The sequence below is a fragment of the Syngnathus scovelli genome, chromosome 4 (assembly GCF_024217435.2).
Source record: "Syngnathus scovelli strain Florida chromosome 4, RoL_Ssco_1.2, whole genome shotgun sequence".
NCBI classification, from domain to species: domain Eukaryota; kingdom Metazoa; phylum Chordata; class Actinopteri; order Syngnathiformes; family Syngnathidae; genus Syngnathus; species Syngnathus scovelli.
The window spans coordinates 13,760,744-13,775,608 of NC_090850.1; the positions used below are offsets into that span (position 1 = coordinate 13,760,744).

The 14,865-nt window shown below is 40.1% G+C and overlaps 2 protein-coding genes and 1 long non-coding RNA gene across 12 annotated transcripts in view; 2 read left to right on the plus strand and 1 right to left on the minus strand.

The window, feature by feature from the left end:
* mical2a (microtubule associated monooxygenase, calponin and LIM domain containing 2a) overlaps positions 1-11,349 on the minus strand; it is a 34,646-nt gene extending 23,297 nt beyond the window's left edge. For all 10 annotated transcript variants that reach the window (XR_007480806.2, XM_049718884.1, XM_049718886.1 and 7 more), the window contains exons 1-3: positions 11,181-11,349; positions 3,610-3,981; positions 483-690 (exon numbers count right to left, since the gene is read on the minus strand). Coding sequence is in view for 9 of the 10 variants with exons in the window: in XM_049718884.1 (XP_049574841.1) it covers positions 483-690; positions 3,610-3,873 (472 nt within the window). In the remaining variant the exon portion in view is untranslated. The remainder of the gene's footprint in view (positions 1-482; positions 691-3,609; positions 3,982-11,180) is intronic.
* On the plus strand, positions 9,860-11,811 carry LOC125967650 (uncharacterized). Its single transcript, XR_007480809.2, has 3 exons — positions 9,860-10,187; positions 11,220-11,272; positions 11,369-11,811. It is a non-coding gene; the product is annotated as an uncharacterized lncRNA (long non-coding RNA).
* Positions 11,812-12,187: 376 nt separating this feature from the next.
* Positions 12,188-14,661, plus strand: dkk3a (dickkopf WNT signaling pathway inhibitor 3a). The gene is made up of 6 exons (XM_049718895.2): positions 12,188-12,529; positions 12,629-12,691; positions 13,238-13,330; positions 13,459-13,603; positions 13,710-13,845; positions 14,327-14,661. The coding sequence occupies exons 1-6, from the start codon at positions 12,341-12,343 to the stop codon at positions 14,412-14,414; spliced, it is 714 nt and encodes a 237-aa protein (XP_049574852.1). The 5' UTR covers positions 12,188-12,340; the 3' UTR covers positions 14,415-14,661.
* The last annotated feature ends 204 nt before the right edge of the window (positions 14,662-14,865 follow it).

A 14,865-nucleotide genomic window follows, 5' to 3' on the forward strand; every position in this document is an offset into this window, starting at 1 on the left:
TATTCCACCTTCTCTCCATGACATGCAAACACTCATGGCGAACAACGTGGCACTCTAATGCAGCTGTGCATTTTCTGTCCCATGTCACAATTGCGCCAGATAACTACACTACTGTGCCCCGTTTTAGACACGCATCCCAAAATTATACTACTTTGCTAAAAGCTTAATTTTTGATACATCTCTTGTATGTGGATCTCATTAGATTGTACAAGTGCACCAAGCTGTAATGTATTTTTTTTTTTTAAATGTAATTTGTCTGAGATATGTTCTTAGTGCGAACAACTAATGGATCTAAAATGTGTCATTTCAAACCGCTCTGAAAACAGTCTGTCAATCAACAAAGCTACTGTTGATTGAATACTTTCAAACAGTACTGCATTTGCTTGTGTCATCATAGTGGAGCAGTAACTGTAACTGTAGAAGCCACCACAGCTGGAATAACTCCCAACTCTGACTGCCAAATAATGAAGTGCTAAACTCACTGATGTGATCTATGGCCCCGGCGCAGAATTTGCCATAAAACTTTTTGGCTCCGAGGTCCCGCAGGTCATGGATGGTAAAGGGCCAAAGGTGCAGCACGTTGTTCCTAGAGAAGGAGTCCCTCTTCTCAATCACCACCACTTTGGCCCCCATTAAGGCCAGCTCGATGGCCGTGCGCAGGCCGCATGGACCTCCTCCGATGATGAGGCACTAGGAGGACAAGTTGTGATTAAGTAGGTGTCGCATTACTCACACAAGAGTGCAAATTTTCCCGCTGGGATGACATTACATTTATTTCCTAAAACGCAGCTGAGTCTTAAAACACAGGCAGAGGTTATCATCTCTGTGATGCACAAAGACAAGATGACATCAGCATGTACAAAAAACAGATTCAAAGAGGTTGATGAGACGAACATCTGCCAGAATCTTGTATCAGCATGAGCCATGATTACAGACCGACATTAGCGGACGTGTTGCTCTGCTTTTCTGTCGGCCACAAAGCACATGAAGTCATCTTGCGTCAACCTACGAGCGTCTGTCTTTGCCTAAGAATCGGGTCCAAACATGACATCATCTTCTTGGATGATAGATGAAAAGAAGTGACGCAAGTGAGCTGTACTCTTTCTGGAAATCTTCTTTTCTTCGTCTTTCCCGCTAAACGTTTAAGCACAACTGTATATGGTTCAACGCTATGTCTTTTTTTTTTTTTTTTTTTTTTTTGCCTTTTGGCATATCATGCAGGGTGAAAAGAATGTTGATGGTTTTCCGAGCTACTGGAGTTGATCCAGAGATTTCATATGTATGGACAGAAGTTTTGAGACAGCCAGTTATGGAGCGGAAGGATCAAAGAATAATGCAGAAGTAGATTGAATAAAACAATGATATAAAATGATACAACACCACCCAGACTTTTTTTTTTTTATCTTTTTGCTACTATATTTTTGGAACGTACAAATTTAAAAAGCCTCAAAGTAGGCAGTATGTGGATTTTTGGAAGCCCATTCCAATATTTGCCAGAATAAAAGTGCGATAACCAATTAATCGGATAATACGTTGTTTTTTTTTTTTTTTTGTCCTCTAACACAACAATATGAAGCAACAACAAAAACAAAATTTGAGTACTTTGTCCTTTAGTAAGGCGTTAGATCAAACAGTTCTTTGGGTACAATAATTATTAGTACTTTTTCTTATCTTGCACTTGACCAATACTCCACATAAAAAAAATTGAATACTAAGACTAATAAAAAATATCAAACCTGCTCTAAAAGACAACTAATTAAGTTTAAAAAAAAAAGCAAAAGTCAAAACTAAAATCAAAATGATTTCGAATGAAAAATCATTATAACCCTGCTTGTAACTCAAGTTTTGGCTGACAACGCAAAGCAAAAGATCAATGGCAGCTTACACACACAAAAAGCTTTTGAAGGTGAGGAAGGGCACCATTCGTTCCAAGTCTCCTGGTGACCGAGCTCCAAAATAACAACTAGGCAATCTGATGCCGGAAACATTTCTGTTGATAATAATTATCTTTGCGCTGCAGGTGATGACTCGGCTTGAGTCCCTATGTTTTTCCATCTTGTCCCATGAGTGATAAGACCGGGTGACGACATAATCTTTCACCATGTGCTTCCAGAGGTCATCGGAATGACACATTTTCAGTCAAACACAGGTGACCCACTGTCCATTCAGATCTGCTACCAGCTTGACAAGTTTATCTAGTAAAAGGGATTTGAACGAATAATTGATGAAAATGTCACTTGACTGATACACAAAAGCATTCCGTTTTTTTTAATCCTTTTTCCACAGTTGGGTGTATTTTTCCCCACGTCAGAGGCTTTTTCCTGCACATCTGCTGAGTCAGGAAACCGTACTTCCTGTCGCAGTATCACAGAGGAAATTTTGCCAATAAACTGTATTCTGCAATGTCCACTGCCCCACTGGTGAATACTAGTCGTAACCCTAATTAACAGCTAAAGATGGATCTGTAGTCAGCCCTACGCCACTTTGGTTCTTCTTGCTGAGCATTCCAGCCTCGTCAGCGAGGTCCCGTTGTAAAACCCGCATGACATTACATCCTCGACAGCAATGAAGTTACATAGAGTGCTGAGTGGTAGCACATGTCGCTTTTAAAGTTGTCATAAAACAAACTCGCAGACAATTTAGTTTTTCTACAACTCATAACTTGAAATTGGAAGTACAGTTTAAGACATGCTCTTAAAATCTTTTTATGTTCAAAAGGGAATTCAAGGAAAAAATGTTCTTTGAAAATATTAGTCTTGTATTCTGATTAATATTATCATGGAATAGGAATAGAGCATGTTAATCCTTCCATTTACATTCATCTCTGGGAGTTGCCATCATGGATTTATAATAACGCCCTGTCAATTGAAATTGATGTCAAACTGCCGTTGAGCTCGCATCGCATGTGTCACATGACCAAACTCCGACTACAGATGAGGTGTGACGTTTGCAACCTATGCGAAGAAAGGATGTGACAATCATGTTATTAAGACACATTGGATTTGTTTGAAATTGTAAAATTCTCCCTTAAAGGTAACAAAGACATTTTTTACCTCCTGCTCTTAATCTCTCCACTTGGGAAGCATTATTTCTTTTTAAAGGGGAAGGCCAAGTAGAACATATTGTAAAGAAACCTTTTGAGTTGACTTTCCCTGCAGACCAACTGAAAAGGATGAATTTTATCACTGGCCAATAACATTTAGTTTTTCTTTTTATTCCTCCCAATATTAAGCCATACATCATAGATGGCTAGCTAATGATCGCTATCTAGACCAACCTGAAGAAAGCTAGCCCAACATGACCCACAGACAAACAGATCCAACTTTCTCCTTCTGCAGCCTTTGATGGATTTGCAGTTTCCAGTTGGTCTGTGGTCTATACAGCAATGTACAGTAATTACATTTGAATTAGTCATGCATGGATAAGCATGAAGTCACATGCCTATTTCAGCCCTAACTGCAAAAACACTTGAAAGTTTTTCCAGATGTGCACACGTGCAGTACCATACTGAGCCTTTGCAAGAAACATCGACTGTATACAGCGGGAATCCATTGTAGTTGTCAAAAAGCTACAATCACAACTGTAGTAGATGCTCGGAGCTAATCCTACCTTGGTGCCTACGCAGGCTTCACCTTTCCTGTACTCCTTGTGGGACATCCTCTTGTCCAACTTGCTCCATAGCGCTTTGGCCTTCCAACAGGTGACCTTGGCCTTCAGATTGTTGTAGAAGGTGCCATTGTTGGCAGGGTCAAGGTCCAGCTGTCCACACAGGACATAGAAGGCCTGCAGCGTTCCCTTGCAGGTGGAAGCTTGGACAAAGTCCTCAAATAGCTTCCCGATGTTGCTTTCCCTTTCGTCCTCTGTCTCTGCCATCTCCCCCGAGGGTGGTGGATGCTGGGGTGCGCTGAGGTTTGTGCTTCGTCCAAGGGTTCTGCCAGATGTGGCTACACCCTCCGTTTGGCCCACGCAGTCATGCCCAGTCTGAGGAAGAAAGACACACAGTCTGATGTCATCCGGTGGCCAAGAATCCAGAGACGCCTTCATTACATTGCTGCGGTGGTCACCATATTTGGGATTTGAAGGAAAAAAAAAAAAAAAAAACAGCCGGCATACTGCTCTATTTCAGTGGAGACGGGTTTGATTCGTTTTGTGACCATGCAAACTCAACACACTCATATCTCAAATTATATTTTTTAGTTGAAATTAATGGAAATGCTATTTGTCTGATCCAGCCACCTTAAAAAAACAAGGGACTGTTACATAAATTGTAAAGCTGTCAATAGTTTGAGGTTTTTGCTTCAATTCCATGGCCATTGTGCATGCCTTGGCCAATGGGGGCAGTATAATAGAAATACCTGGTTCAGTAATCTACGAATATTTTTACTGTTTAATACCATCCTATTTCCCATACAGGATGAAGAAGAAAAAATTCATCATCTCTTTATCCATGTAGCTACAAAAAAACTTGCATTTGACTAGAAGTGTGAAGACTAAGTCCAAAGGAACGCTATAAGCCTATCCCCAAAAAATTAATCTTTTAAATATCTTATGTAACTCCACAAGTTACACTTGTTTTGATAGTGTGAAAAAAAAATCATATTCCTCAAACACCTGTCTCATGTTGTAAAGCTCAAACTAATTTTTGTTTCCACCAGTCAACCAACCATCAAGTGTTTTGAACATGCTGCCAATAAATCAGAGCCAGACCTTATAAAAAATAAAACATCTTGGAAACGATGGAGACCACAACTTCTGTGAAGTGTAAAGCCTTTGATATTCCAATGTCCTATGGAGCCACACGGGCCGGCTATGCAGGACACCGACACCCAAAGTAAATCCCTTATTAGCAGCCCACCCCACCCTGGGCCTCAGGTGGGGTTGCAATGAAACTGTTTATAGAGCACTTTTAAGCCAGACAGCAGCGTATGCATCCAGCAAACCTGAGCCACCTCATTCAAAGACAAAGCCTGCTTCGTATAATTATACCATTGTCCTACTGGTCCTCCCCTGCTGCCAAACAAGACCTTTCAACTCTGAGCGTAGACATTCAAACACAGCCAGAGCACATTCTTTCACCACGTGCCTCGACCAGCTCTGATATGCCCCATCAGCAGGAGAGCAACCCTCTGCTCACCCTCCTCCTCACAATCACTTAGATTCTGCTCAAACGTGAACTTTGAATAGAATTGTTTTCTTCACGGTTAGACCCAAAAAAATGTTTGCAGATATCCGAGTTACTTTTGTTGTTGGACTAATAATATTACAAAAAGACCTTATTGATGACATGACATCCATCACAGTGAAGTCAGAAAGTGATTAAGACAACACAAATTGTGAGCAACCGTGAGCTTTTAACATCCTACTAATAATTCATTTATTTCTCATTATTACCAAAGCTCGTAATTCTCCCGGCTCTTGTACAATATTCATAAAGAGACGCGTTGACAGCACTCACAGTCTGCTTTTGTGATCTGTCCAAGAAACAAAAAAACGGGTTGAAATGAGTGGAACCATATGCACAGAAGCAAATGAAATGCTACCACTTAAATGTCGCCTCAGCCAAGTCAAAGCTCTTGCTAACTCGCGATCATCTCCACTCAAGTAGCGTGGACGTGACCATCGCCTGCTGACAGAATGGAAAAGCAACTTGCGGCCAGACGTGGCGAGGCCGCAGCGCGGCTGTAAAAATATGACTTAATGAGCGATGAAGCGGAGGGAATACACCGCATAAATCACAGCTGGAGTGTCTCACAGTGTCAGACAGTTTCCTATAAAGTAGATTTTAAACATTTCTTTGGAGGACACCATGACGTTTCTCACCTCACTCAGCAAAAAAGTCAAATGGTTCATTTTAGACCATAAAGCTCGAGATTTTCTGACATAAGAAACACAAGTGTGGTACTATTTTTTTTATTTATACATTTAATATTATTTATTAATCGCTCTTATTTGTGCCTTCTTGTTTTTACTTTTTGTGCTGTTTACTTGTATGTATATTGTGTAACATGTCTTGTCACCGTGGGATAGTGGGGAACGTAATTTCGATCTCTTTGTGTCTTGACATGTGAAGAAATTGACAATAAAGCAGACTTTAACTTTGACTACTATACATTAAATGTACAGACTTTGTCTATTTGATGACTTTACCACTCCACAATGACATTTTGAGGAGGGCTGAACAATTAATCGAATAGAAATTGACATTGCAATGTAGTAGAATGCAATTTTCAAAATTGCAAATCCTGTCAAAAAACAAATCAATATTGAAAATTAGGATAAGACAGATTTCCAGCCATAGGCAAGTGATCTGGTGCATCACTCACTGGAAAGTGATGGATGCAAGGAGCAACCTCACATCTGTTCCCAAACAACAAATTCACTGTACTGGATATCCACCTAATGAACGCGTGATTGTGACGTTCGAATTTGTCTTGTTATACAATTGCAGGTACAGTAGTAGCCGTTCCTAGAGTGGCTACTACCCATAAAAAGACATGGCATGCGTGACACATTATCTTACAGTGAGTTGGAATGTCAAGAATGTACCTGTTGCACCTGGACTGCTGTGCAGACGGAGCATAGACTAAACATACACGACGAGAAAGCAGACACACACACACGCGCATGCATGCACACAAACACATTTCCCAATAAAGACCAACACTTTGAAGAATGACAACATATATTGTGTTCAATCAGGAGGCAGAGTGATAAAACAAATACTATAATTAAGTATCCAGCGGGATGGGTCATTGCAGTAACATTACACACTTTATAATATCATTAAAAGTTAAAAATTAGGCCCATATCAAAAGGGATAATTAATTGAATAAGGAAAACACGCAATGTTTTTTTTTTAAACTGCTTTGCACATTTACCTCAAGTGTAATTAGGTGTTTTAGCCTTCCCCCAAATAAAAAATGACGAGGCCCACTTCTTCCATTAAAGTGTACGACCTTAGGACAACCATCTTGATACTGTAGTTGTAAGAGACATTGAAGCAGCAGGTTTATTGTGTCTTCTATTATCAAGAATCGATATTTTTTTTATATATTGACCATTGACCAAAACAAAAAGTCCACTCCCCAACGGGAAATAAAAGCCAGTGCACTTTAGCCCACGACAGGACTCAGTTATGTAAAACCCTCGTGCTTTTTTTTTTCTTGCAGTACTTTTGGCAGTCCAGTATTCAAACACTCAAAAACACTGGAATGCGGAGCCTGTAGAATAACAGAAAGTAACCGTTCAGATTAAAACAGTGGCGAAAAACGTAGTATCAGGGAAGAGGTCATCAGAGTTGACCCAACAGACACATCCTAAACAAAGACAATCAACAGAAACTTTGACTCCTAGAAACCGGAGCAGACGACGGCGACGTGATCATCAAGTGAGCAAGCGGTGACGCAATCACCATGAGAATACAATAGGAAGCTGACGGCACAAAGGAAAACATCGGGAGTGCTGGGAAATGCACATAGACACGCACACACGGTGCAGCGAGCCAGCCACCACACGTAATTACAGACTGGGCCTTAGAAAACCAGGAAGGAACATCCGTTCGGCCTGATAAGCAAGCGCAGTGCCAACGGGCTCTGTCCATCAACATGAAGGTCACAGAAGGTACCAGCTCTGATACCAAACACGTGTCTGGCTGTTTTATGAATACAGTTTATTTTCTACAAACACACAAATGCAGAAGTTTAGTTTACAACGGTCCTAATATGCGTTTTTACAAAAGACACGCAATGAATTACGGTACGGGGCCTTGACTTACGATATGAATTTGTTGCGTAACAATGTTCCGACTCTAACTCAAAACCATCCATTGAAATGTCAAACACTTCACTTTGTAGATTATGATTTCATGTGCTACTGTCAACAAACATTGTGGACATATGCTGGGTTGATGTTTTGCATTGTGTGTTAACATTAAGTTAGCAAGAGTAGAGAAAAAAAAAAAGGCAAAGTTCCGTGGTTTCTGTTTTTCATTTTAACGTTTTGTTTCATGGTAACTTTTAACTGGGAGTGGCAATAAACGTGAAAAAGCACTTGGCCTCTTTTTTGTAGATTTGTCCAATATGTGTCAATCTGCTGCTTGTTGTGAAGCTCACTATTATCATATTTCTAAAATCTGTAATCAACACAGACGGCAGCAAAGCGCTACTTTTTAATTAAACACACCTCGGGCCGGCTAAATAAAGTTTTCCCTTCCACTTCAACACAGTTCCCTAGCACCAGGACAACAAAGAGCTATATGATATTAAAAGTAAAGTCAAGGTCTAGTTGGAATCTTTCATGCAAACTTCCATAGGAATAAAGGGTTCCACGGTGCAAGTGTTTGCTAAGAAGAGATGATTTTATCAGTCAACAATGAATTGAGGCAGACTCAAAATAGACAAGTGGTATAAGGTTGCAACACATGACCTGGAAAAAGTATCAAGACAGCATGTAAACAAGATACAAACATTGGACAAAGTTCAACTTGTTGGCAGGCATGTTGTTTAACTACAATCAACAGCAAGTCTAATTTCTGGTTTACAAAAAGTATTAACGTTAACACAAAAACTTAAAAATTATGTGAGGAAAGCCTACTAAAACATGTCACCTTTATTTGAGGTTAATCAGAGTCACTTTAAAAAATGACAGGTGTCACGAGTTGGTGAGAACAGTTCCAAAAGAGTGTGCACATTTTTGCAAAAAAGGAAAAATGCAAGTTATTTTTTATATTTTTGAATTTCCTCTCAAAAACATAAGTAAAACGTAAACTTTTTTAAAAAATGTTTTATTTGTGTCTTATTTTCCTGATTCACAAAAAGCTGCCATTTCAACAGGGTGTGTAAACTTTTTATACCTACTGAGCATCCAGCACATGCTACAAGATGATCAGATTTTTTTTTTTTGCAACGGCGACCATGATACGTATTCGACAACCATTTTTTTCAGCCTTGTATTTTTGGTACATAAGACTATTTGGTGACCTGCAGCGAGAAAGGAAGGAAACATTGCAGGGCGGAAGGAGAACGTTTACAACACCTCCCTGGCAGTAACAAGCACAAGCTTTCACTCACGCTCACTTTACTGCACCGCACGAAACACTGCGTGACTGCATTCATCCACAGCATGACGGGTGTCTTTAATACTCAGATTTTACGATTCGTTTGTCAATCCTGCCGCTTGGTTAATGCAAGCTGACGCCTTTGTAGTATTATTCAACTGCTTGTCATATTCATTCACACGGGCGGATAAAGGTTTAGAAAGTGGTGAAGCTGGTATTGTCAACGTCAAAATCAAAAGACTGCCAAAGTAGAGGTGGTTTACTCCCACATTCCATTGGCACTTTGGGGGGAAAAAAGGCTCTTCTGTAATGTAAATGTAAGCTGAATTGTAGCGGTTTCTAGTTCTCTACTTTGCCTTGTAGTTTCATCTCGAAACGATTCTGCATACATTAATTTTGGTGAGGGCAAGCAGTGTACTGAAAAGAGGAAGGATGCAAATCAAAGTAAAAACCATAATCACGAAGCATGTGCAGAACATAAGCCCGGCAGAAATAAACTTTGTTAAATAATAGCAGAGTGCTATTATAACATTGAATGGACCCTAACTCTCTCTTGAATGGCTGGGGGAAATTCCATCAATATTGCGGTAGCAGCTGAGTGGTTATGGACATGTCCAAGAGTAAATCATACAGGCTGTTGTGCAACATTTGGATTCCAGCGCTTCGGCTGTGGAACGAATAAAAAATGAGCCCAATGGAAGTATTTGCAGATAAGAGAAAATAAGTGCTTGACAAACGATAGGTTGCTCAAGATACGACACTTTATCTTGCAAAACATGTGAATCATTGCAGACAGAAAATGTGGAGAGGATGACTGAGTCATACTGCACACCCAATGCGGCGTTATATTTAAAAAACATTTTGTTCCAGGTCTTATCAAAGATTCAAGCACGGGTTTAGGCAGAAACCAAGACTCTAGGTTTTATAGGGTCGTAGAACAGCTGAACTTTATTTGTGGTTGATCTAAGGCATATTAGACAGTAGCAGATATGATGGATGGATGGACAGACAAATGAGATTCAATATTTTTTTTATCAAATGATTGTCTTATAATTCGTCCAAAAGTGTCAGGGAAAGCCTACTAGAACATCGGAAAATTATTTGGAGTTCATCAGAGGCACTTTAAATTGGGGTAGGTGTGTCTTGATACCAATTTTGATTGAACGTGAAAAATAAACATTTATTTCATCCAAGAATTTGTTCATTAAATGTCAGGAAAGACTAGAACAACTGAACTTTACACTGACAGTGAGATGACCAAATAAAATGAACTCATTCTAAAATAATCATTAAAAATCATTGTGTCATGTAAATGACAGCTCAACATAATTGTGGTTTCTGTGAGGGAGTTTTGAGAGCACAGTCGCTGGATTTTGACCTGTCGTCTCTAAAAAAAACATTAACAAGCAGGCTTATCACTGCAGCCTTCTATGGGTTAGTTAACAGGGTGGCTTGTCAACACCACACCTTTCTTTGCAGAGTAGTGTGTGTATGCCACTGCCGCCACCACCAACGCATATGACAAGGTGAGAGGTGTTAAGTTAAGAGTAAAGACGGTTTACATACTGAGCAAAAGTCATTCATTAGTTAAGAAAGGGATCCTGATTATGCAGGCTAGAATACTTTTTAACTTTAATAAGCCACATTCAGCACACTCAGAATGAAATGTGTCTTGTGTTGACATTTCTGAATGCTCGTATGAAAACATTTGCATAGTAGCAGGACATGTTATCAGTGGAGCATAAAATTTGCAGAAGCTGACAACTGTGCACAGCTATTGACAGGAAAGGTGTTTAGTAGAATTTCAGCTGTCAAGTACAGTAATGCAGTATTGCAATACTATTTACATGGTTGTAGTACTACTAGAATGCCAAAATATTAAATGGACGCCTTAATCTGTATTTCAATGATATTGAGGACATGATCAAGCAACTTTCCATTAATTTAAACCAACATTATTTTCAAAGACACACGAGAGCTTGTCCTTCCAGTTTTCAATTAACTTAGAGAAGCGATGCATGGCACACAAACACTTCAGTAGACAAAAATGTGGGTAGAGATAACTTTTTTTTAAATCAGTGAAGAAGACAATTACCCACATTCAATAAAACAATAAACGCCTTACCTTACAATGAATTCCGTGGGGATGTTTTCATTCCTGCAGGACCCCAATTACCTGCTGATGATGATGGAAGAAAGTTCAACCACAAAAGTCAGGTGTCTCTTCCTCGGCGTGTCCACTGACGTGAACACAATTCACACTCACATGTCTCGCTGTATAAAGGCAACTTTCCTCGTGGGTGTTTTGTGCAGGACGTCAGCCGGTGTGAGGGCGGTGCTCAGACGTGGACACATCCCACAGCTGACGCCTCTGCCACGGATAGCTCAGCTGTCTCTCCACAGGAAACCGCGTCTTATTTAAAAAAAAAAAAAAATGTCAACGCCAAAGTAGACACAATAGTACCATGCAAACTGCACTTGAGCAGCTGACTTGTCTTTGAGCGCATCATCTAACGCCAAGAGTAGGGAAACTTTACGAATTCGTACACTTGACCGGTCTTTGAACGCATCCTTAAACTAGTTAAAATCAGAGCAGCCAGGGCGATTACGATGTTTAAATGACTTTAGTGCGACACATGGCGCCAGTTGGCGTTCATCATCACTTTCGACGATACGTGACACGTCGGTGACAGCAGCACGCGGAAGCCTCAGTTACCCTTGGACCATAAAAAAAAAAAAAAAAAAAAAGCAAGAAAGGATGACAGCGATTATCTTGTGAAATAGCACCATCTAGTGGCATTTACAAGCAACGCATTGCTGCTCCGTTCTAAATAAAGCTCAGATGTTTCTTTTACTAACACCAAACTATGGAATTATGCCCAAAATGTTTTGGTTTTATCAGATCATTTTTTTGGCATATGTTTGGGAGATTTTGTCATGCTTGGATGACTATTTTGCTTGTCCCCATTTTATTAGTTAAAGCCAGTAAGTGTGCACATTATATCGTTACATAATACACTATATAGTATTCATTACATGATGTAAAAAAAAATTAAAACTTGAAGGTAACTATTCACGCTGCACTAATAATGAATTATTATGATTATTATCGTACTATTGTGGCTAATGGAGAGTGATGAGAGGGGAAAAAAACTACATCTACATCTTCTTGACGATATTGTGCAGGAAATGCACGGTGCAGCATTTCAATGCAGTATCATGTGACGCAGTAGAGGCTCGGAGCATCAAGCCCTACCCTCCTCCTGCAGCATCCTCATATTAGTGATGAAGATGGTGCTGAGTGCAAACATGCAAGGCATCTTTTTACTATTAACTTTGCTGGCGCCTTGCAATGGCATATTACCCGAGTTGGTGCAGCCAGGAGTTCATCTCATCCTCGGCGATTCCGTGCAGGAGGAGCCTGCGGTGGTGCAAGGAGAGCAACTGGATGAGCAGCTAAGGCCTGAACATAAAGTATAGGAAACATGACACAGCATTATTTTTTTGTGGATTTAAACTTGTTTATGCATGGTGGCGGGACGTGTTTTCTCTGTGATGTATGCTTCCACACAGGAGTCGACAACAATTGCTACAACAATTGCGCAGTCAACTGAGGTGAACAATCACATTGATACTGTGAGTACTTCATGTTCATCTAATGAGGGTCAATTCAACGAGGTTGAATTAGCAGAGACATTTTGTTACTATTGGCCTTGTTTTATTTTAGTAGCCTTTCAACTTGTCACACTGTAATTTTGCAATTTTGTTTGGTTTACCACTTGCAGTTCTTGTCAATGGCATAAAATATCCATTCACTTTTTTCCATCACAGCTTAAAATTCCAATTTTTTAGCACACTTTGTAGGTTGTAAAACAATCCAATGTTTTCTTTAATGTGAATGTAAAAATTCTACATACCCCTCTTCAACTGCCATAATGTTGTGATTAAAAAATGAGACCAACATAAATAAGTAATTGCAAATGGCTTGTGATGCACGTAGAAAGCCTACTCGAACACTTTTACGTGGGTTAATTGGTGGCACTTTAAGTGGCAGGTCTGTATTGACTCCCCTTTAACTGAATGCAACTGGTTCATTCATGGTGTTTTTGGAGGATTGAACATGCAATCCCTCTTGTTTGAATGTACTTTGAATGAATTTTGATGTGAGAATGCCTGTTTTAGGGCTGTGACACCACTAAAGATTGTGGGAAAGAGAGATACTGTCTGCACGAGAAGCACAACTCAAAATGTCAACCTTGCAAAGGCATCGATGTGGTGAGTCAAGTTAGACAATTTCAATTGTTTGTTAACATTCTTGGACAATAAGGAAATAATTGTAAGGTTTTTTTTGGGCATGTGAAGACTTTTCAGTGATTAATTAATACATTCATGTGTCATTGCAGTCCTGCACCAAGGATGAAGAGTGCTGCGGTGTGCACTTGTGCATTTGGGGGCAGTGCAGTTCAAATTCCACCAAAGGGCAAGCTGGCAGCACGTGTCAGCATCAGGCACAATGTGGTCCGGACCTCTGCTGTGCCTTCCATGCAGGTGAGGGGAAACACACTCATGCTGTACATACGATATAAGGAAATGCACGAGAGTGGTTAAGCAGTGGGTGCGAGGATCTACTGAATTGCATCCCTGTTGTGTTCAGCCCTCCTCTTCCCAGTCTGCTCTCCTAAACCCATTGACCGCGAGCGTTGCGTTCCTGCCTCCAACCACCTGACAGAGGATGACTCACCCAGAAAACATTGTCCTTGTGCTGGGGACCTTCATTGCCAGCACCTAGGGTGAGAGAATCCATCCATCCAAGGCAATACTGTTTGACATTTACAAATTATCTGTGAATTTCAGGTTTACACATACAGATTTACAGATAGACATTATGCATCAAGTAATCCATATATTGAGAATGGAGAAAAAAAATATTTTTTTTAAGTTCTAATTAACATTATCTGCATTATGGAATGTGAAGAGAATCCACACAAACACTGGGAGAGCATGCAAACTTCATACAGGAAAGCCAGGAGCTGGATTCAAATCCACAACTTCAGGACTGTAAGGCAAATCGCCCTACAAAACATTCATCTTCATTTCTAAGAATACATTTTGGTCTCGGGTACGGCTGCAACGAGGTGCCAAATGTCCGGTAAATTTCGAAGTAGTAGTTTTCAGTGAATTGGAAGTGAAGCTGTGGCATTTGGTAAATATTCCAAATTGGTGATTTTCAATGGGGATTAATTGTGAATTGATCTCTCTCCCCTTTGCCAGACGAGGATCCATGTGCCTTAAAGCGGTCGACTCGAGCGAAGAGGATCTGACAGACAGCCTGTACTCAGCCATAGATTATGTCCTCTAAAATGCTTCATTCACATAGCAATGATTGTTTTTCAAGCAACACAGCTCCACTGCATGAAATGGAAAAATACACAAATTCTGTTGTATTTGCTTACCAGTTGTTGATACTCAACAGCACAAATTGCTCAATGTAGGCTAAAGTCATCATTCTGCAGTCTTCATCATCCGGTCCATGCACTTTGTAGCCTTGCTTGAACCATGCCCTGAAGCTTAATACACTTGAAGAGCAATAAAATTGTACTGCACAATATGTTTGGAAATACGGTCATTTTCCCACTGAATCCAATCAGCAGACAACTGAATACATCCCAGTGGAACAGTACAAGGAAAGAAGAATCATTCATGCAAATGAGGCAGCCTACTGTACTGTTTGTATATTTGTCAAGATTTGACTGCAAGGTTTTCTAAATGGGACAGGCTATCAAATGAGCTTTTGCTAAACGTTTATAGAA

Excerpts from the sequence above, each read along its gene's own strand:
- dkk3a (XM_049718895.2), top strand. The coding sequence starts at position 12,341 with ATGAAGATGGTGCTGAGTGCAAACATGCAAGGCATCTTTTTACTATTA. Across the intron at positions 12,530-12,628 it reads AGCTAAGGCCTGAACATAAA|GAGTCGACAACAATTGCTAC; the intron begins GTATAGGAAACA and ends GCTTCCACACAG. Across the intron at positions 13,604-13,709 it reads CTGCTGTGCCTTCCATGCAG|CCCTCCTCTTCCCAGTCTGC; the intron begins GTGAGGGGAAAC and ends TGTTGTGTTCAG.